This window comes from Bacillus rossius, chromosome 3, assembly GCF_032445375.1.
Source record: "Bacillus rossius redtenbacheri isolate Brsri chromosome 3, Brsri_v3, whole genome shotgun sequence".
Classification (NCBI taxonomy): domain Eukaryota; kingdom Metazoa; phylum Arthropoda; class Insecta; order Phasmatodea; family Bacillidae; genus Bacillus; species Bacillus rossius.
In genome coordinates this window covers 40734164-40761561 of record NC_086332.1, presented here as the reverse complement: position 1 = coordinate 40761561, position 27398 = coordinate 40734164, and the positions used below count along the sequence as shown (strand labels likewise).

At 37.2% G+C, this 27398-nt stretch overlaps 1 protein-coding gene across 2 annotated transcripts; it reads right to left on the bottom strand.

Annotated features, from left to right (window-relative positions):
* Positions 1–2367: 2367 nt before the first annotated feature.
* LOC134530561 (meckelin) lies at positions 2368–27252 on the bottom strand. 2 transcript variants are annotated; one of them, XM_063365497.1, is made up of 16 exons: positions 27025–27252; positions 26132–26317; positions 23431–23738; positions 22104–22328; positions 20683–20988; positions 19059–19180; positions 17738–17900; positions 14916–15200; positions 14246–14440; positions 11697–11843; positions 11019–11152; positions 9646–9826; positions 8971–9105; positions 8111–8213; positions 5707–5849; positions 2368–3641 (listed from the first exon to the last, which is right to left on the bottom strand). In XM_063365497.1, exons 1-16 carry the CDS (start codon positions 27200–27202, stop codon positions 3561–3563), a joined length of 2892 nt encoding a protein of 963 aa, XP_063221567.1. In that variant the 5' UTR covers positions 27203–27252; the 3' UTR covers positions 2368–3560. The 2 variants fall into 2 exon arrangements, with proteins under 2 accessions (XP_063221567.1, XP_063221566.1); XM_063365496.1 differs by lacking the exon at positions 2368–3641 and having other exon boundaries at positions 5208–5849; positions 27025–27241.
* Between the last annotated feature and the right edge of the window lie 146 nt (positions 27253–27398).

Below are 27398 nucleotides of genomic sequence, written 5' to 3'. Positions count from 1 at the left end.
GTATACAAGTAAGAATGGTTATTATAAAAATTACATGACATTACATACTATATGCAATGAGTACCGTTAGTTTGAGCTAAATTAGCAAATACTGTATTTACCTGAATATAATGCTATGATTTTTACCACAGCTGTGGAAACTAAAAGTAGGGGTCGCATTGTAATCGCAAACTGGTATCTTGCGAATGGAAACAGCTTAGTTGAAAAACTATTGGCTCTGCCTCTTACATGTGTCACTTATGCCACTTAAGTCCGGGGCCTCCTGGACAGATGAGAGATACAAGATAAAGAGAGGGAGAAAGTGGAGTGTCCCTGGGTTTCTTCTGCTTCTCTTCACTGTGGCTGGGGAAGGACCCCCCCCCCCTCCTCCTCCTTCACCCTCCCAGGGGACCAGCTAGAACACCATATATCACCAGATTATTTGTTTTCTGAACACCCACTTTTGAAATACAGACACAAAATATTTTTTTTTTCTAACTGTGACTTTATGTTTCAAAACAGACCATGTAAATCACTATACTGACAAAAGTGGCACCAGAAAGGGTCTAGTAAATATGAAATAAATATTATCATTGAAATAATTTTCTAGTGCTATGAACTTGAATTGCAATTTCCAATTTATAAAGTCGTTTCATAAACTCATAATAAAATGTTTGGGGTCGCATTATATTCATAGATGCATTATTTTCGGGTAGATACGGTATGACAGAAAATTGGAAATTTTAACATGAAAAATACCATATGAATATTTCCTACAGTAAAGTCATAAACCATCATTTAACACCTCAAAAGATCAAACCTTAAAAACAATGTTAGCAGATATTCATTATTTCAGGTTTTAAATAAAGATAACTGCCAAAATAAAAAACCAAGTCTTAATTCAATGTTTGTCCATGCTTAAAATTATGAGCAAACCTATGAATCAAATTTGCTATCAGCTGCCTGACAGACTCACTAATATAATTACCCAACTGAAGTGCTATGGAAATGCTAAATAAATAGTAAGTACTACTGTTTTATTGTAAGTCTGCTAAATATACATATATGAAATACTAGGTTGTATAAGCACCAACTAATAAAGTTTTGCAACATAGAAATTCATACATACCTACAATTTTAAAAATAAAAAAATATATATATTTTTGTGCAAATTAATAATGTATGAAAATAAAATGTGTATTTTCTCTGTTTGTGGGCACCATAAATGTATATTAAATCCCAGTCCTATATTTTTTATGTGGCTGTTCAAAACTGTACTTTAAGAAGTGAATCTCTGCGGACCATAGCAAGAACTGTTGAACTCGGCAGAATGCTTTAAATCAAGGGATCATACTGGTACAAATAATGTGACATATTGTAAGAAGTCTACATGAGAACATTTTTATTGGTGACTGATTCAATGTTTGTAAATAAAAACTTTTACATTTTGTACATGTTAAAAAAAATTGTAATGTCTCTAATTACAATTTACAAAGGTATCAATTATGTAATTTACATTAAAAAATACTATCTTAGCACAGTGTGTGTAATTCATTTTAAAACATTTAATTATTTATTTTACTATACCCTCTTTTATCGCATAATCACCGCACGCGCATAATCATCGCACCTATATTTTAGGGCGTCAAAATTTGGATAAAAAAACCTCTCTTGTAAACGTCGCATGATGTGTTTGGTCCCGCTATTAGTTTCCAAGCGCTTTGTGTAGGTATTTTTTTCTGTATAAAACAATGTATTTTAAAGTATAAATCTAATATTTTTTCGGACATGACCAATTATTTAATTAGCAGAAATACGTAGTTGTCTGATATGTAAATTTTATTTTAAAGACGTTTTTAAACGTTATATATAGCCTTTATCTGTTCTTCTGCATCACCACTGTGTACCGCTTATCAAAATGTAGCCAGCGCTAGTTGGCATCATTCATGTTTGGTTATGTTGCTTCCCGTATAGAGCGCACACACGTAGTCAAATATCGTTATTTTGCTGAGTGCATGCAACGCGCGCTCTCTGTCGAGTGCCCAGTTAACTACATTTGATGGCCCACACTCTTTCGTGGTAAATGTGTACTACGATAGTTATGTGTTCGTTCAGGCTCGCATTCGGATCACAGATTTTGTTTTTCTATTTAAAGTTGGTGAAAGGTTTCTGTTGCACGACTTATTAATTTAAATGTTTGGCTTGCCCTTTTATACTTCACTTTTTAAATAAACGTACTTTCCATGAATGGGTTTTGTTTTTATGAATAACTTTACTGAACGAAAAAAAAAAATTCTCGCATAAACATCATACTTCCTACTTTTCAAATATGATTTTAGTATAAAATGTGCGACGATTATGCGATAAAACACTGTATTTTCATTATTCTTTTTATAAGGCATTTGTCTAAGTGTGAAAGTTTAATAATATTTACTATATTATCACTCACAAGTTTGACTAGATTTTATATAAATAGATTAAGGACATATTACCTTCAAAATTTTGTTTATTCAAACAAAGATCACCTCCATTTCCCCTTAAGTGTCTACACCTTCCCCCTCCCTTCTTTAAATCTTGGTCCGTTCTTGCTGCTTCCCTGCTCACCTCACACGGCCAGGCTATCTCAACCCTGTGGTTTCAGTCGGCGCTTGTCCTAGTGTTTTCTTGTTTCTCATGTGCAATTCATCACACCCATTTTGCTTCTAAGAAAGTTCTTCCAGTTTATTTGAGCTCTGATCAAGTCGCAGACCAGAGAATGGTCAGCTCACAACGAGGAATACTTGGCAAGAATTTTTTTTTTGTTTCTTCCCCAGAGCTGTTCATTCTCTCGTGATAACAAATCCACATCTTTTATTTTTAAATGCTGGCCACAGCTTTCAGTACAAATAATGTTTTTTTTAGGCTCACCAAACCACAAACCTAGTGTTGAACACTGGTTGAAGTCCACATTTGTAGTCTAGCAAAACTATTACACGTGCATTAGTCAATGAGAAATAGTTATTTCTTCTCAGTGGTTGCTGCTGGAGAGTGTTAATTTGAACCCGACTATAAAAATATTTAAAAAAAAGCTAGGAAAATATAATTTATATAATTTCATCCTAATAATTTGGCTAATAATTCCAAACTGAAACTGTAGAAAGGATAAATCATGTGGTCTGATAAAAGTTAGCCATTGGGCTGAGTGCGTGTGACAGGCTGACCAAAACTGCACATACATCATACAATTATGTAAAACATCTGTGACTCACCTGGTTTTATATTAGTCATGTACAACATGTTCCAGTATTATATTCTTCATCGTCAATATTTTTTAAATTCCTTTTACATAAAACTATTTCACACAAGCACAAGCTACAAACTTTACAAAAACATAGAAATATTTTTCTTCTGAGGGTCGGCAACTGTGTCACATACATCACTAACTTTGTTTGTTTCAGATTACACAATAACAGTCTTATAGCTTAAATATTACAGCATATATCTGTAATATTCATAAGGATGGTATATATCAGGGGAAGCACATTTCGCTACTGAATATTCTGTCTTTTGTACTTGCACATTTTCCTAAGAGCTGAGCATGACTAAACGAGAAACCTCTCATCTATCAATGTCTTCTTCGCCAAGTTCTTCTTTCCACAGACTTTCCTCACCAGAGCCACAGTCTGAAAGAGAGCCAACATGATTGGCTGCCATCATCTTGGAGCTCTATGTTACAAGAGCATAGGAATATTCACACTAAAACGCAGCACCCACAATGAGTAAGGTATAAGAAGAGACAAGATTTTATGGTTTTGTTTTCAGGCCAATTTTGTTTTTAAAACAAGAGATTTCTGTGTTATTGTTTTTATTTTCTATGAAATCAGTTTATTCAAAAAGATAGCATATTATTGACAAAATATGATACTTAAATGTTCCATGATACTAATTTCTCCAGAACAGTGTCATTTTGACATATACATGATGCACTTTATCACCATAATGATTTATGATACGCATGTCTAACTTTTCGAAACAAAGAAAATAAAATTCTACTAATTTTTTGTTTGAAAAATGTTCTAAGGTCGTAATGTAAAAAATTACTAACTAATAACAATTGCAAAATTTAAAAAAAAAATAAACTTTTTCCAATTATTTATTTATTAAAGTGGGGTACAAACATCATGCTAAACAAATTACATACTATCATTAAATTTCATATTTAAAATATTAGGTATTTGTCATTAGAGTTAAGTTTGGACTGAAAATACTGATTAATTTCATGATTAAAATTGCATTTGTGTGCTTTATGGTGTATTAACTTGCATTTCAGTGATATATGGTGTAGGTATTGACATGCATGTTTTATCACAATTCACCATATAATCTTGTCTTTAGGTATAAGTAAAAAGAATGTATTTTAGCACAAACTGGTATTCTTTGCTATGCTATGATACAAACAGGCTGTAAAACAATCACATGATCATGCAGAGGGGCTCAAGGTGACAGGACTGCCAACATTACATGAACCACCTGGGTATCAAAACAATGCTCACAAGTTTGAGTCATGCCAGAGTTCCACATCGAACCTGCCTGCAACCTTCCCCACGTGAGCAAGAGGCATTACAACCACAGCTACTGAGAAGCCCTGAACGAGTGGTGCTTAATAGGGGAGCTAAAATATACCAGAAGATTCAGAGGGCAGCCATGCACACATAACTACAAAACACTGCGTGAAGCTGCTCTTCGCCCAGCTGACGGTCTATGCCGTGTTCGCGCGACTCCCAAAACATTGGCTGAAGTGTAGTGTTTGCATTTCGGAAACAGCATTAGAAGTCTGTGTTTATGGAAGTGACTGTTTAACGACGGAAATTCTAATTCACACTTCTTAATAGACCTATGCGAAGCTTCAAATAAGTGAATTAATCAAAGCTATTTTTAATACTCAAATTGTCTTCGACAGAAAATTTGCCTTTCATTTTATTTGAAGCATCGATTGTAATGCAAAGCTTCATGTCTGACATCTACCTTCACATTTGTTGCAAAGCTTTAAAACATTGGAAGCCTAAGATTTGCTCATGAAAATATAAAAGGTTTTTTTTTTTTGTGTTATAAATGTTTTGCTTGATAAAATTGGTTACTTAAAAAAATCAAAAAGTGGCCCTATGTTTGCTTTTATGAATGCTCAATACTAATACTATGCATGGTTATTTTATAATTTCTAATGAATGATGTCATACATAGGGCCTAATTGGTCAATCACTTAATAAGTTCAAACATTACGAATGTTGAACAATTATTTTGACTTCAATCCTGTATTTTATACAATAAGGGAACTTACTATTCGCAATTCGATGCGACTTCGCAAATATTTCAAAAATTTGATTTGATATTTGCTTCAAAAAAACTACCCTAGTATTTGCACAGGTTTAACTTGTTAACCATCATCATGCATGGTCAAGCAATGTCTGCAATATCTTAGGCATTATAATATGTTGATGGTGACATAGCAAGTGACTTCAACCGCATCATAGCATGCCCTCTCTTGACAATTCCGAACTCTGTAAGAAAGATATTAGCAACTGCAAGAACCATAACAGAGACTGCAGTAAAAGAAATGGACAAAAGTATCACACATATTTTGCATTGTATTTTGATGACCATCAAATTATTCGAAACATTAAAATCAAATGACACACATAAAACCAGGTTGCAAGCAGAATTCACACATGCGAGGTTTTCAGTTCTTACCTTCCCAACCACAGCAACAACAATTGCTGCTAGCAAAAAGTTCTGAAACATGATGTCCACGAAAGAGAATAGTATGAGCTCAAATGTCGCCAGCGTGAACTCGTTACCATAAAATATCACTTTACCAAAAGAATGACCATTGTCTGAAACAAAAAATACATTACAGAAATGAAGAAAAAAATATTATTAAAATGTTTTAGGAAAAAAAAAAAGAATCATAAATAAATATTTAAAAATTTTTCTTAACTTAACTAAAACAATGCAATGCGTCAACACTAGAAATGCTACAAGCATTTAGGAGTGGAAAAGTGAAATTCATTGCATTTATCAAACTTCTAATGGTACAACTTGACAGTTATATATAGCGTTATGTAAAAGAAAAGTGACCATAAATTAAGTAACTTACACCAATTAAAGTTTTTAGAATTTGGTTATAGACAGTTAAAAGATTAAAATTTTTGGTTTTAACAAAAATTAGTATATGTACACACATAATAAGCAACTTTAAGTACAGACAGTATAGCAGGGTATTTTATGACACAAAAAATGTAAAATCATGTTTAGATCACACTTTAACTTTTTTTTATCCTGAACACTGAAAAGCTTATTTTGTAAGGATAAGTTCTTTTTTGCCCATGGATGGACAAAGTTTTTAGTCTCTTAAATATGTTTAATATGTCACTTCTGTAGTAAACTAGGTAATTTGAATTTTTTCATCATAAATTGAAAGACAGACATACGACATATATGTCTGAGCAGTTGTAAGTTTGGTACACTTAAAACAAGAACTTCAAAGCATTTAAAAATTTCTAATTTCGTGCAGGATCAAAATATGAAAAAAAAGTTTCATGACATAAAGCCCAAAATTTTGTAACGGGATACAAAATCAGTATTTTTTTTTTGATTGCATAAACAAGTACCCTTCTTCAACATGGCCCAGGGTAATGAGGCAGGCAGTGGTATAATGTGACTATGCTGCTGCAGGTCGGGTAACAAGGTAGCAAGCCTCACTCAGCGCCACACGCGGCAGGCAGGGTTGCGGTTCGTGCGCTGGACACAAACCCGGGACAGCCAGCAACCGTGCTCACTGGGCTAACGCACTGCAGGAAGTGCCCACCACAGACAACAAGCACCGAGTCAACTTTCCCGCGTTCATCTACGCATTCTGCTGTAGGTACTTCACTCCACATCACGTTCAGGGATGAGGAGTACCACAAAGCGAGTTGCTTTACGCTGACTGTGCGTTATTTATTTTTATTTGTTTATTTGAAATTGTGACATGTCTTACAACAGCGGAGTGATAGACACCATACATAATTACAAAAAAATAAAATAAAATAATAATAATTACAAAAAAACAACAAACTTTCACAGAAATGGAAAAAGCAAAGGAAAAAAACAAAGACAAGACAAAGAGGACTTACAACATCAAGTAATAGCTAATGCAGATAATAAATATAATTAGGACAAAAAAGCAACAAACCCATTAACACAATACATTACACTATAACCACTCTTACAACAGTTAATAACGAAGATATGTAGCTATTGGATAGGTCATATGATATACCAAGCAAATACATCACTTTTGTTGTGTAAACATTTAGAATTAATATGGATGGATTAAAATAAGCTAGTAAGGTACGAACACTAGCTTCTTTTTCTTCTATTGGAAAAATACTATTGATTCTGTGTTAAAATTATTTACCAATCTATACAAAATATCATTATTTTTACTCATAGTACCTAATAAAGGATGAAAGCATCTATTGAAAGTAGGAACATTGAAGCCAATACTTTCAATTCTAATTTGTGTTTTAAGCATACGATTCTGATTTACTACAAAATACAAAATGATCACACCACAGCACATCACCATGGACAGCATATAACTGAAGCATAACCAACTTAATTATCTCACAGCCTCTCTCTCACCACAATACTCTTAAGACCACGGTGCTGTAGTTTACCAAATTACTCACCTCCCACGACTATGATCAGGGTCTAATCCCAACACTGTCAAAATGGAATGCGTGCTGATGAGTCATGACGTGGCCGGTAGGTTTTCTTAAAGCACTACCATTTCCCCCACTCGCTCATCCATGGACGCTCCATTGCAGGGCCCCGTTACAAGTTGCACTTTCGAGGACCACAAATATTACCAGCTGTCAGCCAGAAGTCTGCCTCTTGGTGGGTGGGAAGTGATGACCATGCCTCAGGTCCCTATCACATAATCTCTATTATAAGAGTATCATGATAGCCATAACTGTGCTCTAAACAGTTGGACTTGTGATGGACATACCTCATGTAATTCCTAACAAAATTATTCTTCATTATTTAGTACAAGCCGTATGAGGCAACATTTGTTACTATGCTAGTAAAAAAGCAAATGAAAAACCCGTACCAATGTAGAACATGCCTTTCCCAGCATTTTCTGTGAATTCAATGTCCATAAGTGATTCCATAAACGTCTTCTCCGTCACCTCGTAGTCAATATCCTTCAGTGCCTGCAAACACAGCAAACTGTTTATCCATCACCTTCTAAATTGTCATGCCGGCTCCACCAGACACGACCCAACATGTTAAAGTATAAACATCACCCGAGACATTCAGCTCTGCTAGCATTGCAGACACGAGGTAGAAAGTTGTTAATTTTGAAGTTAGCTTTTCAATTTGATTTTGAATTTTTTTTTAAATTCAATAGAAAAAATTATTAACTTGTTTCCTGGAATTCATTCCCCTACAAACGCAATACATAACAGAACACAGTTCCTGTAACCAGAAGCAGTAATAGTAAATTTTGCCACTCTTAACCGAAATTTCATTGACAGCCAAAGTAACATTGCACTTATGTAGACTGAACAAAAATCGAAAGATGATGATGTCCCCACTTACAGTGTAACTGGGCACAAACAAGGAAATTAAGTCCATGGAAGCTATTGCTGTGTGAAAGCATAGTGTAAACCAAAATCCCATGTATTTAATTAACTTTTGTTAAAATCAGATGTAAATAACAGTGTTCTTATATTTAATGTCAAGTGTGCTAAATTTAATTGAGATCTGAAGAATGGTTTAGGAGCACATACAGGACGAACACACAAAAACAAACAAATTAAAAATAGAGACTAAATATTAAAGTTAATTTTTTATTTTCATTGTACTTACAAACATGCAGATCATGCCAAAGCTGCCACGTTGTTTCAGAAAATGATACTACAAAGATACTACAAAGTTCTACAACCACAGCGTCACCAGGCGACTCACGTGTTCCAGGTACGCAGTGAGGAACTTGTTCACGCTGCGGTACGTCTGGACAGCAATGTCGAGGTCACTGCTAGCCATCCGTGCCCTCTGCCCACCGGCCGCAGTCAACGACAGTCGCTTGGAAACCTGACTCATCTGCCAACAACACAACAAAAAATTTGTGTAACATTGAAAAAAAATAAGAAAATCTCCACACAAAGAAGCTTTGAACTTAAATATCACTACATTTAAAGTTTTCCTTTTCTTCATTTAAAGCACAAATCAATTAATTCCATTGAAATATCTACTTACCCAAGTGACACAAAGATGTGAACATTAAGTAATTTTTAGCTTCAATCATATCCTGAAAATTATGAATTAGATTTTTCATTTTCTTAAGAAGTCAAGAGAAACAGAGGAAAGAAAACAATTTTGTATCATAGTTTCAACCTTTTTTCAATAACTTGTAAAAAAAAAAGTAAATAAGACACCCACAATAAGCATGTATATTTACTGATGAAGATTAATCAAGCTATTCAGATTACCTTTGAATGCTCGCTAAATTTTTTATTAGTCAAGAAGACACCAAAAAGTAGAACTATGCGTCCTGATACGTATGTGGTACGTTATAACAGCTGCTACCTGCGCAGTTGTCGACGATAACAACAGCCAGAACGCTGGGAGTCGAGAGAGCACCTGCGTGAGGGGAGACACGGCCTGGGAGTAGAGCTGCCGCAGTCGAGCGGGCAGGGCCATCTCGAAGGTCTGGTGGTCGGACCCGGGCAGCAGCCCCCGGTGGCCACACAGGTCCTCCTCCTCGCGTCGCAGCTGCCGCAGCACGGTCTGCAGGTCTGTGTCGGCGAACCCGTGGGGCGACCTGCCACACACCCACCCCCCCTTCAGCCACCAGCAGTGGTGGCGTAGCCTGGGGCTTTATTTCTGGTTGGCAGAGGGGGGAGAGAGAATTGTTAGATTTGAGAGAACATTTATAGTAACTTGAAAGTGCTATTTTATGTGTAAAGCTGGAATCACAATGCCGCGATGAACAGGACATTACAGACCCGGTTAGGCATCGTACAGCGTTCCAGCACGACAGAGTTAATAGCGTAGGGTCACAATACCACAACAACATTAACACGACAAACCCTACTAATATGGCTGTCAGCAAATCATTCCAAACCAAATGCCCATAAAATGCAGTATATAATGAACCATAAACATTGTACACCTTACAGGAATCATTCATTTCCTGTTAATAGCTGAAGTGTATAACATTAACAATGCAACATTTAGTCATCTATTGCACTAAGTGAGATAAAGTTTATTTTAGATTCAAGGAAGCAAACAATAAATATGTTGATACTGGACAGAATATAATTCTACTGTTAACTATGCTCAAAATTAAAAATAAATGTAATAAACCATTGAAATCACACTACAAATGTGAAAGTTTACCCAAGCGTGAAACAAAGAATTTTGTTTTTCAACATAAATGTCACCAGGTAAGAAAAAAAATTTTTAGGTTTAGTTCTGTAAGGTTTCCGTTGTGCTTTTCGTGTAGCACAAAACAATGAAATTAGAAATAGAATCTATTTCTGGCAGGCCCTCGGGGCACATATTGTCATGTTGACTCACGGCGATCTTGTATTTCACTGGCTAATGAGCATGTCAAGCCTGTCGTGTTGTGTTCGTCATGGCATTGTGACTCCAGCTTTATAAAGGACAAACATAATGAATAACAAAAAAAAATGTCAAAACCAACTACTAAAGCAAAAAATACCTGTAATGTGCAGAATTTCAAGATGGAGTGGAAGCGGATGAAAATTATGTTATTTTCCCCCCTGTGTCACTTGGCTGTGCAAATCTAAACACTTTTTAAATCAACATCTCAAAAAAATTTATGTGTGACTGCAAATAAATGAATGAATGAATGAATGAATGAATGAATGAATGAATGGTATGAATGAAAAAATGTAGATAACTTAAAACCATCAAGCAACAACTAAATTCTAATTAACTAATGAAACACACAAACTAATGAAACCAACAAATAGACATAAAGTACTAACCTCCCATGAATGTAGAACCCATAGTTCTCCCATGCCATGATAAACACACTGATATTGGCCATGGAGCAGATGTCAACAAAGCTGTAGAGTTCATTTTTGATGTAGCGTTCGTATATCCCCACAGCAAACAGCCACTGGAGAAGTACAGCATTCAGTCAGTGTTATACTTCATCTGCTCAAACATGATACTTTGTATTACTTAAAAAATTCAATAAATAAATAAATATGTGAACACGAGGACAATGATAAAAAAAATATTACAATGAGTGTAAAAAAATTAATTATGATATATATTTTTTTTCCATTAGAATATCAGGTATTGTACCATAAAGGGACCTCAAGCAGTTTGCCTCACAACTCTCCTCCAATATGTTCCAATACCTCCGTTTTCCTTTAATGCATTTCCCAGGTACTAAAACATTTTTCATTTTCTTAAGTACCATAATTTATGCTCATAATTTTCATACTAGTGTGATTCCTCAATGAAATCATGTTTTCACTCTTTTATATATTACACAATACACATTATCTCACACACACAGTTATACTGCCATTTCCCATGCATCTAGCTGCTCTTTGCCACTTTGCTATTTTATTTGATCAAGATAATATCTGCACATACCATTGCCGGCATTTTTGAATAAATTTGCTCCTAAAAACCATGTGTGTTTGGCTGACCTGCAAGATGTACACGAAGAGGTACACCAGGATGCCGACAGCGAATCGGCACGTCACGCTGAGCGTGGGCATGTTCTGCTGTACATGTGCGGGAGGAGACAAGTGAAGCTCAGGGTCGGGAGTAGCCCAGAACTTCAGTCCGACAACCTGCCAGGAGAAACAAACTATAAACACCTGCAAAAACTCTAACCATGCTGTCGTAATATTTGTGTGAACCCTGATTCAAGGAGTCAACCGTTAAAGGTTTAGAGTAACACATAATTATAATAGTTAGAAACAAGATTTGATGGTTTTATTTTTAGTTAATTTGAATTTTAAAACAGAAGATTTCCACGTTATTGTTTTTATTTTTATAAAAGCAGACCAATAAAAATAAATCAGCAAGATTTGAAAGTGATTCACTAAGAAATTCACAGTAAAAAGAATTACCGTATTTAATCACATAATGTACGCCATCGCCTAATGTCTGCACATTTCTTTTTAAATACTTGAAATGGAATTTTTTAAAATCCGCATAAAGTCCGTACCAGACAAAGCAACCTTGGCCACCCCTGAAAGCCACAGTATCGGGATGGAAAATTACCGACGCTGTCAACAATGCTTTGACCTTGAGTTGTTCATTTTTCCGGAGCGGTCGCTGAGAGGGATTTGTAATGTGGTGAAACCGTCCGGACTCAGAAACTCGCACTCCACTGCGCAGCTGCCTGAGACGTCACGCGAGTTGCAAGGGGATGGGCTATATATAGCACAAGCCAGTACACGTCAACTCACACTACGTTCCAAAGTAGGGGAGGTAGCGGAGAAGTGGTGGGGGTACATGCGCACGGTTTTTATATACACACAGTGGGCAAGGGACAGGGAGGGAGGCTCGCCGGCGCCGGCTAATGCAGATATTAGACATCTGCCCCGTGCCGTCAGTGGCCATCTCAATGAAAGATTAAAAAAATATATTTTCACGCAAAGCGTTTATTTTGTGTAGGCTGGCTGCAGCTTCTGAATGTAAGAGCGCACACACGAGTGAGAGAAGAAAAAAAATGAGTGGCGTCTTCCACTAATCGCCGGCACCCAATTATCTCGACACCTGTCACATTTCTCACGTCCGCTGCAGAGGGTCGCCAGTCACCAGCGCTCTGCTTGTAAGCTAATTATGAGAGAACAATTTTTTTACTCTACACAAAACGTAAAATTTTGAGGGAAAAAAAGTTTTTTTCGGACTTCACCTCATAATGTCCGCACCCCATTTTTTTGTCAAAAATGTAGCAAAATTACTGCGGACATTATGCGAGTAAATACGGTAATTTTTTTTTTTTTACCCAAGCTGTTTGGTAAAATGTTTTGTCTAGAAATAAGATTCATTGAATTTCAAACATTGAAAGATAATGTTTTCTGATGATTTTAGTTAAGTTTTGAAAAAATTCTACTTAATTCCATGATTTACCTAACTTGCATTTCGGTGTTACGGCGTGTTTTGACATGTTTTACGGTGTTATTTCAGTTTCATCGCAATTCACCATACAATCTTGTCCCCAATAATATCTTGAGCAGCAATCAGCGACTAAATTAAAGACTTGCACAGCACACCCTGGCGTTGATGAGCCAAACTCTGTGACGAAGTGCATCTGCAGGATTCAATAACCAGCGCCGCTCTACGGCTCGAGCGAGACACCGAGTCACCAATGTCTGTAGAACACTACCTTTCGGACAAGCATCAGCCCGGCCAGTTTCGTTCCTGCTTCCCCTGCTTGCTAGTGTTTATTTAATTTCAAATTTCTTGTTATAATTACATTTTACACAACTGAATGTTAGTTTAAATTAAACTATTATTACTTTAAATTTGGCTCAGCATTATTTTTACATAAGTACCAAAAAAGTTTAAAATGGAAGATGCAGTATGGATAAGAACACGATTATATGTTGAATTGCTTTAAGCAGAAATAACACCTAAATGCATGTTTTTATGCCATAACCATAAAGCAACAAAAACTTCATGAAATTAATAAACATATTTAATCAAAACTTATCTCACATTACAAAAATGTAATCTTATAACAATTTAAATTCAATGAATGTAAATTATTTAGCATGGGGTTGGTACCAAACTGTATCTATATGTACTAAATAGATTGGAAAAATATTTTCTTTAAATATTGCAACTATTATTAGTAACTAATTTTTACAACTAGACATTGCAACATTATACAAAAAAAAACAAATACTTACAGATTTATTTTTATTGATCCCAGTAGTTAGATGTCCTTATTACAAATCATTATATTGTAAAAGTGCATCGTGTATCAGTCACAATGACACTGTTTTGGTTAAGTAAGTATCACTGAACAAGTAAGTGCCGTATTTGTTGAAAATGGTGTTATCATTATGAATAAACAGAGTTCATACAAAATAAAAACAATTATACAGAAATCTCTTGTTTTAAAAACTAAAATGACCTTAAAAATGAAACCATAGAATCTTGTCTCTAACTATGGAGTATACTTCTTTACATGTAAGTAATCCAACTAGTTAGAGGTTAGCAGAGTGTTTGTGGCCACCTCGAGCAGGAACACGGTGCAGAGCAGCTGCAGTGCAGGGCTGACGCGACGGCTGGTCTGGATCTCGTTCCACTCGTTGGCCACCAAGCAGGTCCTCCACACGCTCACCGAGCCCCCGGCCCGCGGCCGCTCCCAGTCCAGCAGGAAGATGTCCACGGTCACCTGGCGCCACACCAGGTGTGCCACCGCCACCGCCTGCGAGCAACCACACTTCCAACACCCATACTTACACTGCTACTTTACAGCTTCCAGCATTATACATACACTACATGTAATAAATTTCATTCTGCATGGGAGAGCTACATAGGAAGTAAGGAGAGATATTACGATGAAACAAGAAAGAATGGAAGGCATGCAGAATTTATCAGAGTGAGCAAAGCATAAGAGAAATTAATTAAAAATATACGAGGCAAGCGAGGGAGAAACGAACTAATAACTTGAAACACATTACCAAAAACATCATTGAAAATTGAACCCCGATCATCTCGGTGAGAGACAGATGATTTGACCATTCAACCACTGCTGCTACCAATATCACATGTGTACAATTATTTTGTTTCACATCAAAAAATAAAATATTACATCTCTTTATGTCCCTTGTTTTCAGCAGCTAGAGAGATGATGGGCAAGTATGCTGGAACACGATGGGGACGTAGTGACTCGCAAGTACCTTGAGCACGAACGCGGAGACGACGTAGCTGGCGACGAGCCGCTCCTGAACGGCATCGGGCAGGAGCAGGTGCGCGCTGCTCTGGCCCTTGTAGAAGATGAAGCCGTGCAGGCACGCGCACGCCACCACGCAGAAGAACGCACTGGCCAGGTGGCCGCAGGAGAAGAGCGCGACGTGCCCCAGTGACAGCAGGTCGATGGTGTGGTGGCCGGAGCGACGGGAGGCGCTCCACGCCTCCAGGCACGCCCACAGCACGGCCAGCGCACTCAGCACGCCCACCGACACCTGAGGGTCACCCACCGTCACAGGCGTTGACACTCTCTCACTTCACCAACAATGTTTTACAAATCCCTTCAAAGAGCCAGAAACACCTTTCACATATTGCATGACAGTTTATTTCCATTACTTGGGATGAAAAAGAAAAAAAAATGCAGGATAGTTTAAAATCACGATGTGTTAAATAGGTGCTTTATTGCACAATTTTGTGCTTTTGTTACTCCAAAACAAGGCTACCAGTTAACGCCAAGGTCTTTCCTCACTTAAGCCTCTAGAGCAGTCTTTCCTGGCCTTTTTCGGATCATGGTACCCTTATCACAAACTGCTTAAATTGGCGGCACACTGCATAAAGTTTTAAACTACCTATTTTAAATACATAGGTAGTTAATGTTCATATTTTTACTGCTGGGTTTTAAATTTATAGAACTAAATGATAAAAACAAATTAATCATATTGTACTGTGGGATACAAATATTGTTATGTCAAAAATTGATATGACATTTAAATAAAGTTATGTACCAGGTGCGGCAGTGACCTTGAAACTTCCACCAGCGATACAAATATATTTTCACAGCGATATAAAGAATCACACATGAATTCACAATGCTTGTGATTTGTGAGGAATGTTTCTGAACAACTTGCACGTCTGGCACAGACATGTCATGGCACAAAATGCCAATCACTTGAAATTTACATCAATTAGGGGTCCTCATTTTCCTTCACACTCATTCTTAGTCTTTTACAGAAGTTAGACATCACATCTTGCAGGACTGGCACTGGTATTCGATTAACTTCCTCCCGAATTTGATCCTTCAGTTCCTGGAAGGTGTGGTGGGTCACACCAGGAGATCTCACATTTCAAATGACCACAAAGGAAGAAATCACATGCTGAAATGTCAGGGGATTTGGAGGCCAGGAAATGTCCCTGTTCTTGGACATGAGATGACCAGGAAATATGTTCTGTTGCACGTTAATGGAAATCTACGAGGTATGGTATGTGGTCCTGTCTAGTTGGAAACATGTGTTTGCAGTTACAGGAAGATCAGCAATCTGTGGCACTAAGAAATGGTTCAACATGTGAACATAATGTTCTGTATTCGCAGTAACAGCAATGCCGTGATTTTCTTAAAATAAATAAGGCCCGATGATTCCAAATGATGATACGCCACACCTCACTACCACTTTCTAACTGTGAAGTGGCTTTTCATGAAGCATTTCAGGATTTGCACGTGACAAGTATCTAAAGTTTTGCCTGACACTTAAAAATTGGCCCCATCGTTTATGATCAGATTGTCGTTCAAGAGTTCCAACAATTCCCGGCAAAAGTGTGGTCTCTTTTGGAGGTCATTCAGTGTTTGCACTATCTGCACTTTGTATGGGTGGTATTGCAGTTTCTTGTGCAATATTCGCCGTACACTGCGATCCGATAAGTGAAGTTGCAGGGCATGCTTGCGTACAGAATGCCTGGGACTTCAGCTGAAGACTTCTTCCACTCTTGCCACGTTCTCAGGTGTGCACACGTGCTTTGCACTTCCACCCCTCTTTCTCACCATATTCCTCAAAGTTCTGTACCCACAATTTAATAGCTGTGCGCCAACAGAACTGGATATGATGTGCGAGACTGTAATGAGCATGAAATACACAATGCGCTGCCATGTGGCTGTCATTTTTGTAAAATGTCTTCAAGGCACCGATATTAAGGTCAATGGCAAAGGTTTGTTGTCCAAATGGCACCACTCCCGTTTTCTGATTCCTACCGTAACTTGCTATTTCAAAAGGTTGTCAATTTTCTTATTTCACTGCAGCACCTGTTATAATATATATTTTTTTGGATTTACCAAAATATATCAACATGTCTAGAGGCTTAACGACACATTAGCGTGCCACGACACAGTGGATGACAAACCTTGCTACAAGTGCCAATTTTTCCAGATCCTTTTAAGTTTCTCAATAAAATTTCACTAGAAAATGTTTTAATCTTCTGGTCAGAAAATACCTCACATAACAATTACAAAGACCAAAGTATTTTTAATGTGACAGATTTTAAAGGTACCAAAACTATAAAGTAAATTGTGTCCTCCTTCTACGACCAAGCTTTCTGCCTTGGTCGCATCGCCTGTGAAGAATTGTCTTCACATTAACTCCAAGAGTGAAAGTTACAGATGGCACCCAATCATAACAGTGCCTTCACCTGCTAGAAGGAAGGAACCCTCACACTACTTCGCTCATTGTCTCACTTAGTCTCTCTCTAGTCACTTACTCAATGTCTAAGTTACTAACTTACTAAAGTCAAAAGAGAAAAGTAAAAGTATAGGTACCAATCATGTTAAAAAGGTAGGTAATGAAGCGCATACTTTTGAAGCTAAAATAATGTTATAGGAAACGTAAACAGTTACTAAATGCACATTTCACGACATACTGTAAAATGTAGAATACTTTGTAGTGGGAAACTAGGCACTAGGCAAACTACCAACTATGTATGTAACAACTAAGCACACAACTCGAACAGCGCATGGACAGATAGTGTCTGAGAGAGAGCAGAATACCTCGACAGCATAGAAGAAGTTGTTGTCCATGTGGTAGTCAGTGGAGAAGGTCAAGGTCACCGGCCTGTTGGCCCGCAAGTCCTCGGGGGTAAGCTCTCCGTATTCAACCACCACCAGCGGAGGGTAGATCCTCCCCTCCCCGTCACTGCCGCGCACACGCACCCTGTGCATATGCATATACATGTGTACATGTGAATGTGTGTATATATGTAACAACTCGACGCAGCAGAGTGCCTTTCATCCAGACTGAGCTGTGGGACATTTAGAAACTGGTCAAATGCCGTTAACAAGTTTCTCATGGAACTTAAAATTTATACTAACAACTAACAATTAGAATTTTTAGAAGGGTTAAATCATCAAGGGCAAAGTCATGTTCACTTGTTAATACAGAAATCTTTTAAAGGGGAAAATTCTTAATTTAAGAGTTTTACTGTATTAATTCAGTGAAATAAAAATACTTTTTTTTTCTTTACCCCACAAGTATGAAATTGAATGATGTATGTACTAGGTACTAACTACTATGATGAGTTAAAAAATATGATGTGTAGGTCTGGGACTTAAGCAAAAATAAATAAAAGTAAAGGCAGGGTTTTACATTGTGCAGTAATGCACAGAGGGCCACACCCCGCCAACTTGGATTTTTTAAATACTAGCTTAAGCTCATAGTCAGATTATTATTCAAACTTTTGACTCGCCAAACTATGAGACCTAGCCTTGAACGTGTACATGTGTACATGTATTTGTGCATGTGCATTTGTGAGTGAATATTTTATCATTTGCAGTCACTTGCCTTACGTAATAGTTATTTGCTTATTTCCTTCCATTGGTTAAAAAAGTGGAGCCAGTTAATAGAAACTTAAATTCAAGAACATAAGTAAGATAAGAAATACTTTATTTTTTGTCAGACCAATAATTTAATACAAAATTCACAATATAAATTGTAGCGAAAAATTGAGGGAATCCCATATGGTGAAGCATGATTTCCTCCGGCAGTGAGATAGTTAAAAAGATTAAAAACACTCGCATACCAAAAAGGTGCCCATAGATTTGAGTAATCACAAAGGTTGGGATTGAACCTATAACCCTCAATGTGTAAGCGTTGCACATATGTGATCACTGTCACCAAGGACTCAGTAAAAACTTTAAGGGCAAATAATTTTATTACAACTCAATGGCAAAAGTTTCCTCTGTGATAGGTTGGAAAGAGTATTAGCAGAATAGTAACAGTTTTTGGCTGAATTTCAAAAGAAAAAATTGATACAACAACTAAACAACATCTAAAAATAAGCAGTTGTTTTCCCTGAAACTGCCACATAGCGACCTGAGCTGCATGTTCTTGACGTATCTGACGAGAGCCGGGGAACTGTCGTCTGGCTTCGCTGCAAGGAGAGCGTCCACCAAGAAGAACCTCCGCACCAACTGCCACTGTGATTGGTCCGACGCCTGCACAGTCATAAGGCGTAACGAACAATATCCACCAGGTTTACAACTGCTACATAGGAAATCAGTATACTTCTAGTACCAATAGAGTGGATTCAATACAGAGCATTAGAAAAATAATAAACACACACGTTCAAGAAACTACTGTGTTATTTCCGGGTCAAGTTCATCACACGATACCGTACATCACAGCATTACAGATAATTTTATTGGGTGAAAAGAAAGTAGGGGAAATCTATGACGACATGGAAGTTGACCAATGATAACAAACTAAACAGAGGAATTAAGGAAAATATAGTATGAAACAGCAAACGAATGAAGAGCGTTTAAAAGAAGTATGAATGATAGTGTGAGTTTTGGAATGAGAGTAGAAGTTTTGGCAGGAGTAGGAGTGAAGTAAGAAGGTGAATGTGATAGCTTGAAAGTATACATAAGATATTAAATAAGTACACTATAAGTATTTAGTAGGCGTCAGAAATTTATTTAAAGACATATATGGTAATAAGTGTAGCAGTCACTAGAGAAATGAAAGGTCGTGTTTCTTTATATTAAATTAATTTAATGGGACAGTGTAGAGAATGAAAAGTTTTGCACAAAAGACAAAATATTTTTATTGAGAAAGGAAATTAATTTTTTATATGGGAAATAATACATCTTAGGAATTGTGTTATACACTAAAAAAAGGTTGGACGATAGTATACATTAAGATACCTAAGATGTTAAAATCATCTGAAAATTAATAATTAAATGCAAAATATACTAAACTGGGCAGGATTGTAGTACATAATGATACAGTGGATGACATATATTAAGTGCCATGTTCTATAAACTAGAATAGGTAGGGCTGCAGTACATAATACAATACTGTGAGTTAGTTTCATAAAGACACATATTTTTGTGCAAAACAAGCATGTGAAATTTCCTTGCCCAAACCCCTCCCCCCCCTTACATTCCAGAGCTTGTCCCGTAAGAATGTAGGAGTGGTAACGATATCAACGCCACCATGTTCGTGATGTTATCAATATAGTTACGGAATCACGTTGTAGACAACTCCATTATTTCCAAATCATTTGTATGCTCAACTTATAACATAACCATAAAATGTTTAAATAAACTTTCTTCACAATGACATATTCGTTAACAGTCATTTGTTACCTATGCAGGCTATGTATACCTCATGTGTGCATATTACTGAGCACACAACAGCTGGATGAGTAGTGAGAACAAACCTTTCTCCTCTCCGCTAAATTTTTGATCCACTGTTATATCAAGAACGAGTATTTGAATCAAAACATTTTCTCCACAAGGTTGAGGAAAATAAGTTGTATTTTCCTAGCACCTACAGGATAAACTACTGAAGACTCATCACGCCAGTGCAGTTGAGGGCTTTAAACTCGGTTTAGAGCAACAGGATGGATACAAACCATATTACTGCACACAGACGCAGTTCTGTCGAAGCTAATCCTGGACGAACGCCCAGCTCGACACACGGCCTCGGAGCTCACCCTGTTGACGTGCCTCCCCTGGCTGACCAGGTCCAGCGGGAGCACGGGGAGGGCGTGCAGGAAGGAGTCCGTGCCGTCCCAGTACTGCAGGTAGAGGTCGTGGAGACGGGCGTCGCCGGCGGCCAGCAGTCGGGAGGCGGGCAGCGTGCAGGAGCGCCGGGAGGGCACCCCGAACCGCAGGGCCCCCTCACCCCCCGCGAGCCACGAGCCGGGGCACAGCTGCAGGGGCCCACCGCGCAGCGCACGCAGTCCCGCAAACCGCCCGTCGGGGTCGTAGCTGGCCACCGTCAGGTTCAGCCGGCGGCTCTGCTCCGCACAGGACAGCCGAGACCAGTAACCCCTCGCAAAGCACTTCTTCACCGCTAATACAAGCTCTAAAACTCAAACATTACCAACTTAACAAAATTTACTATGAATTTGAAGGAATTTGTCAACTTTTATGCTGGTTGTGAGTCCCGAGTGATCATCGGAAAAGATAACTGCAACTAACCAGCGCAGAAAGACAAGATGATTCTACAGCGGTAGCTCGTAATTGCCTTCCACAGTCTGAACATAATGATGAGAATGTTCCTGAAGTGAACTATCCCAAACTTTCCCAAAAATGAAATCTGGGACTGGTTCCTGGCCACTGCACCATTGGTTGTATGCAATAGTATTCAAACACTAGACAGCCAACAATGGTAAAACATAACTACAATGCATCAAAACTCCCTCGCAGTACTACAGAGTGCTGTTGGCTCACCTGGAATGACTCTGTTACAAACCTCTGCTCCTGTCCAAGATAAAGAATGGGCTTAAAGTCTCACCAACATTGAGGCTATTAAACATGCACAAAAAAAAATTGGATTTTTTTCCCTTCAGAATTACCATCTGGAAAAATTGTAGGGTGAAAATCATTAAAATAAGAAAAATGATGAAAAATTACTATGAATATTTTCTCATTGTTAGTTAACTAAACTACACAAAGGCCTTTACTACTGAGTTTTTCAAATTCTAATGGAAATACAAAACTCCATTTTAAAAGAAATCATAAATTTGGACAATTGATAATTATAATTGACTTATTCAGATGACACAAATGAATATCACGTAGAAGATGCTAATGTTACATTAATGTAAATACTAAGAACATAAAATTGTTCTAAAAAATTTTTGTAACTACTCGAGCTTGACTCAAGTTTACCATTTTTAGAGCTCGACTCAACTCGACTCAACTCGACTCAAAGGTATTATTACTGAACTCTGCTCCACTCTTCCCAAAAATTTGCAGACTGATATCTTCAGTTCTCAGGAATGCTGTGTACGTATTGGTAAACCTGTGGCCCTTCTCTACACTGGCCTCTCATACCCACAGGAACTTAAAAATTGATTCCAAAAAATTCTTTCCTGCAAACTTGGTTGCTTTGAGGCATTTGAAATACCTGCGATTGATAATTGAGACTGTATCTGGTGACAATCCTCTTCCTGGCAAGAACAGTGGGGGCATCACCCTCCCCGTAGAACAGCCACGGCAAGGGCCCGCCGTCGGAGGTGGGGATGTGCCGGGCGTCCCGGAACAGCCGGCAGGGGCTGGTCTTGTGGTCGTCCCGGTACAGCACCATCGCGCACATGTTGGCCACGGCCTGGCACGCCTTCTCGTTCCTCAGCTGCCAGCACCCGACAGGACGTTCAGCCGTCAATTTAGCTACTGTGGAGCCTAACACAAGTGGCTGCAGACACTTCACAGGTAGCTTTCAAGATTTTGGAAAAAAAAACTGTTTTTTGAAAAGAAAAGAAAAAAACCAACCACTTTTTTGATTGTTTGAACCAGGTTTTTTAGGTTTAAACATTAGTTTTTTTAGTTCTCAGCATGTTCAAATGAAACCCATACAACATACCTGGTTTCTGGCACTAATGTTGAACCAGTAAAGTTATAATATCAAAGAACTGAAGTCCAGCAAATCTGCGCATCTGACTGGGAACTAACGACAAGGGTATGATCCCACAGGAGGAGGATTCTCCACAGAATGGGGATTCACAGTATAGTCGGAGATTTCTCACAGAATAGGAATTAACCATTTAAAAATTTTAATTTTAGAAGTAATTTTAGTATTTAGGTGGGTATGATTTACAACTAATTCAGATAATTTAAATGATGAGATCTTGATTAGTACACAATTTTTTGTGCCTGTAAATCACAATAAATATTAATGAGGAAGTTTTTGTTGTTATTAGAGTGGAATTAGACATTTCATTAAAAAAAAACTCAGATATTCTATTAAAAAACATTAGTTAAAAAAAATTATTTTTATAAAAACCATTAATTATTTGTATTGAATCAGCCAATCCTGTGTAAGGCCTATTCTAAGAGTGGACAGTGCAACTGAAAATGCCATCTTCAAACGAAACAAAGTAGAGTACTGACTACCGGAAATGGTACAGGCTGAAGACATTGTTTTGTAGCCAGGTATAGGAACTCTGTGAGGCAAAGGCACCTCCCAAAATATCGAGAAAAAAAAGACTATCCAATAGCCAATCAATATTTTTATATATGTGTTAAAAAATTTATTTTGTTTTAAATTTCTAAATGCAAAAGTTACAGATCAAATTTGACAGCAGGCAGTTTTAGGAGATGTACTAGCATTGTAGAACCTCCACCAAGATGAAATTTTGCTACAACGAAAAGATAATACAATCAATCATCTTTATAACAACCATATCTCTGTGTTAGAGCAACAGTTAAACATGAAAGAGGTGCACACATCTAACCTTGCATGAATAAACAGCGAGACGAAGATTCTTCCTCAAGAATGAAGATTCCACCTTGCGTCCCGACAGCGTCTCCACCGAGTAAGTTGACTTATTGTCCGGCCAGTCCGCCAGAAGCGTGCGTGCGACGCACACGCCGTCGATGGTCTCGTGGCTGTACGACGGGCACGAGCAGTTATTTCCCGGCGTCGAGAACACCCCGGCAGCACACGGCAAGCACGACCTTCCGTCTTCGCTCGGACGTGAACCCGGGCCACACGCCACGCAGGTCCTGTAGTCTCTCACCGATCCATTCTCATGTCTCTCCACTGCAGCAAAAAACAAGAGGGTTACCTATTCACTAAAACTGTGATCAAGAATTTCGCAATACTTTCATACAAATAACAGCAGCAGTAGTTATTTAGTCACATCAATACCACGGCCATGAGCTAAACCAACGTGTTTTAGTGAAATAAAATAAAATTTAAAAATGGCTAAAAATTACTTAAAATCAACGTAGAAACCTTTTTAAATAGCTTCAAGGTATAAAAGAAAAAAATAAGACTTATGTCACCACACAAAGAAAAATTTAAATACATGGGCTACATTGGCTTTAAAAAATTCCTGTGAAAGATCTATAATCCAGTAGTTCGGCACATTCAGCAATCCAACACCAGTGAGCCGCTATTTTCAGCTTTCTCCAAGTGGACTCCTGCTGTTGAGTTTGGTCCCAGAGTGCATTACTGCGGTGCAAGAGTTTTTTATTCGCTCAGAGCTTATTGTTACTGTAGGTTTCCATTTCATTACAGTGTGTCCTGTCTTCAAGCACGTTACAATTCACATTTCACGGATGTACATCCGTAATGAGTTTTTGAAGATCAGCGCTAATCTGTACTGTTCTTTCTGTAGAGCAGCTTATTCAAACTTGTTTTAATACCATCGTAATATTTATAAATTTTTCCTCGGTTTCCCCCTTTAAAACTACATTGACATTTGATAACCTGGCATGGCCATGACCGTTCACTGTACATCAAACGCAACACAGTTACAAGCCCACCAACAAGTTCAAGTGAACATTATAGACATTTGCTCCTCACAGACATGCCACACCTCACGAGCGGTAACGTCTGGTCTCACAACTGTGACATGCAAACAAACGTAAGCACAGCATTTAGTGAAAGTTACCTGGTGAACCAGATGTGCGCCCAAACAGGGATTTTACAAGCCGAAATTTTTGTGAGATTTAGATAGGGATGGAAACTATATAATAATATATCAGAAATATTGATATTTCAAGTAAAACTATCAATTTTAAATTAATATTTTAGAGCCGATATATTTTTATATCAATATTTGGTTTCGATAGTGTTCAATTTGAATAAAATAATATTTTTTTGAGTAAAAAAAACTATTTTATTAAAATTATCTGTAAATAAATTTGACAAAAAAATAAGTGGGTGGTGACATGAAAGTAGATAATTATGTGGATGTATGTATAGTAACTGATTTTATATTCATTTTATCTTAAATATTTAAAGAACTCAAAATAACACACACTTAAATAATAATTTATAAGTAAAGCATGGGTAAATGTTTGTATTTTACAAATAGAATGATAAATCGAAAATAACAAAATTTTCAGGCCAATATATTATCAGTATCAATATATTTCAAGTGACATATGAAACGACAAATTTAGCGATGTTTTGCAAAGTTTTGCCATCCATAGATTGAATAATTTCTCACAATATAACTTTTTAAAACAGAAAATGAATTGTGAATTGCAAAGAGAAGAATGTGGCAATAAAAGAAAAGTATTAAATGTATGGGATTTTTTAAAGAGTTTTTACAATGTTTAAATATTTAAAGCTTAGATGACCTCCATTTCTATGAGATGTTATCGCTGTTCCTGTACAACTGAAACGCTGGCATGTGGGGCGGTCAAGTAAATGTCTTTGGGAACTGTGAACTGATACGGGCTGGCGACTAAATGACTACACGTTCGTACAGTGGTGGGTATAAGGGTGTTATAGGCCCTATCCTCCCTCACTACTCACAAGCATCTGGACTAGGCTTCTGCCAATATCACTTTCATCATTCCAAACAAATTTTTAATCAAATATTACAATAGTCACGAATGTCAAATATTTTCCCAATTGAATTTTAAATTACAGTAAAAATTTCTTTTTTTTTTACATTTTACACAGGAGTCCAAGAAAAAGTTGAAAAAAAAAATCCAGTAAAAAAAAAGGAGGAATATACATGAAACTATAACAAAGAGGTGTAAAATGTAGGAAAAATTAAAAAGCCTGGCATACAGTAAAATTTTAGGTTTGAAAATAGTTTTGTTTATATATAATTGATTATGTACATAAAAAATAGAATTATTTATTATTTTCAATAATAATCACCAATTTGTTAAATATAAAAACAATGTTGAATAATGTTACAGAATGCCAAACTAAATTTATAAAAAAATCATCTTAGTTTAATATGTGATACTTTTTTTTCTTTCAATAATTTGTTTTTGTAGGTAAATGAGTCCCACGTGGTGTAAGGCTATATATTGGTTACAAATAATTTATATAAAAATATATAGCTATAAATTTAAAATGTTGAACCAAATATAAAATTATTCAGGAATATCAAATATTTTTCGAGTACTCGCAGATCCCCGCGTACAAGACCTGCGAGCCACTCTTCCCGTGAACTGTGAACTGACCTGCCGCTTCCTGAAGTGAGCAAGGCTTGCAGAGTGTCAAGTTCGTCAGCAGGTGGAAGTGGCGGCAGGAGATGCAGTCACGCTTGTCCAGCGTGGGCACTTGTCCTTTCGGGCAAGGCTCACAGCGTGGGACGTCTGTCGTCTGCTCAACCATCTTGCTTCTGCCGTTGCAGGTGCAAGATAATTCTGAAAGAGATGACAGACTCATGTAGTCATCCTGGGAAACTTCGGCATACTTTTTAACTCTAAGTACATGTGTCTATACATCGAAAATCTACCAGGTATGGTAAAAATAAATACGTACTAAATACCTGGGGTTTTTCCTTGCAGAGAGAACCTGGTTGTGACCTACTTATAAGGAGACTGGGCCGGTCATCATGTGGAAAGGCAGCAGAGGCAAACTAAGAAATAGGCTGTACAGGCAGGTTTATAGGAGTGTAACAGTAACTATGAAAAAAAAACTGCAAAGTATACGGAGGAAGACGTAAAGAGAAAGATTAAAATGGACTCCAAAGAATTTGAGTACAGACTAGTTCATATTAATTTAAGTAACACTGGGGTGTTGGGAGTGAACTGATGAACCCTAGTCACATGAGAGTGATGTGTTAGTGACCACAGCACAGAGGGCTCTCACTGTTGATAAAGACTTAGCACGATTAGAACAAGTTTAAGGGTAACAAGGTGAGGTGACTGTATCAAATTAAGGGAATTTAAGAGGAAAACCGTAAGATCTGTGAGAGTAAAAAAGAGGTGTAAAACTCATTTCCAAATGGCAGGAACCCTAATTACAAGCAATATAAAAATAAACTCATAAATAAATCGAGGAATATTCTTAGTTCGTTTGCTAACGATATTTTTTTTAGGATAACAATAAAAATATATGATATACTCACTGTCATCAGTTGGCTGTAAGTTTTTAGAGGAATCGCACTGTAAACATTTCAGTAAACGTGAGTTAAAGTACTGATTCCAAGCACAGTCATTCACGTTAGAATACAGTTGAAGATCGCTGCAATAAATATTTGCGAACTGATACAACAGAATGCAAAATAATAGTAATAATTTCATCATTACAGTCACATGGCAATGCCTAACCTTTATTCGAGATTGTAAAAATAATTCTTAGCAGTTTGTTTGTTTACAAACTTCGCTAGGTTACTATGGTTACGTTTACTAACTGATTCAAAATAAATTGAATTTACAAAATTGCAACATGCGAACTTTAATACAGCCTTTCCATTTATATTTTAGATTACTTTTTTATGGA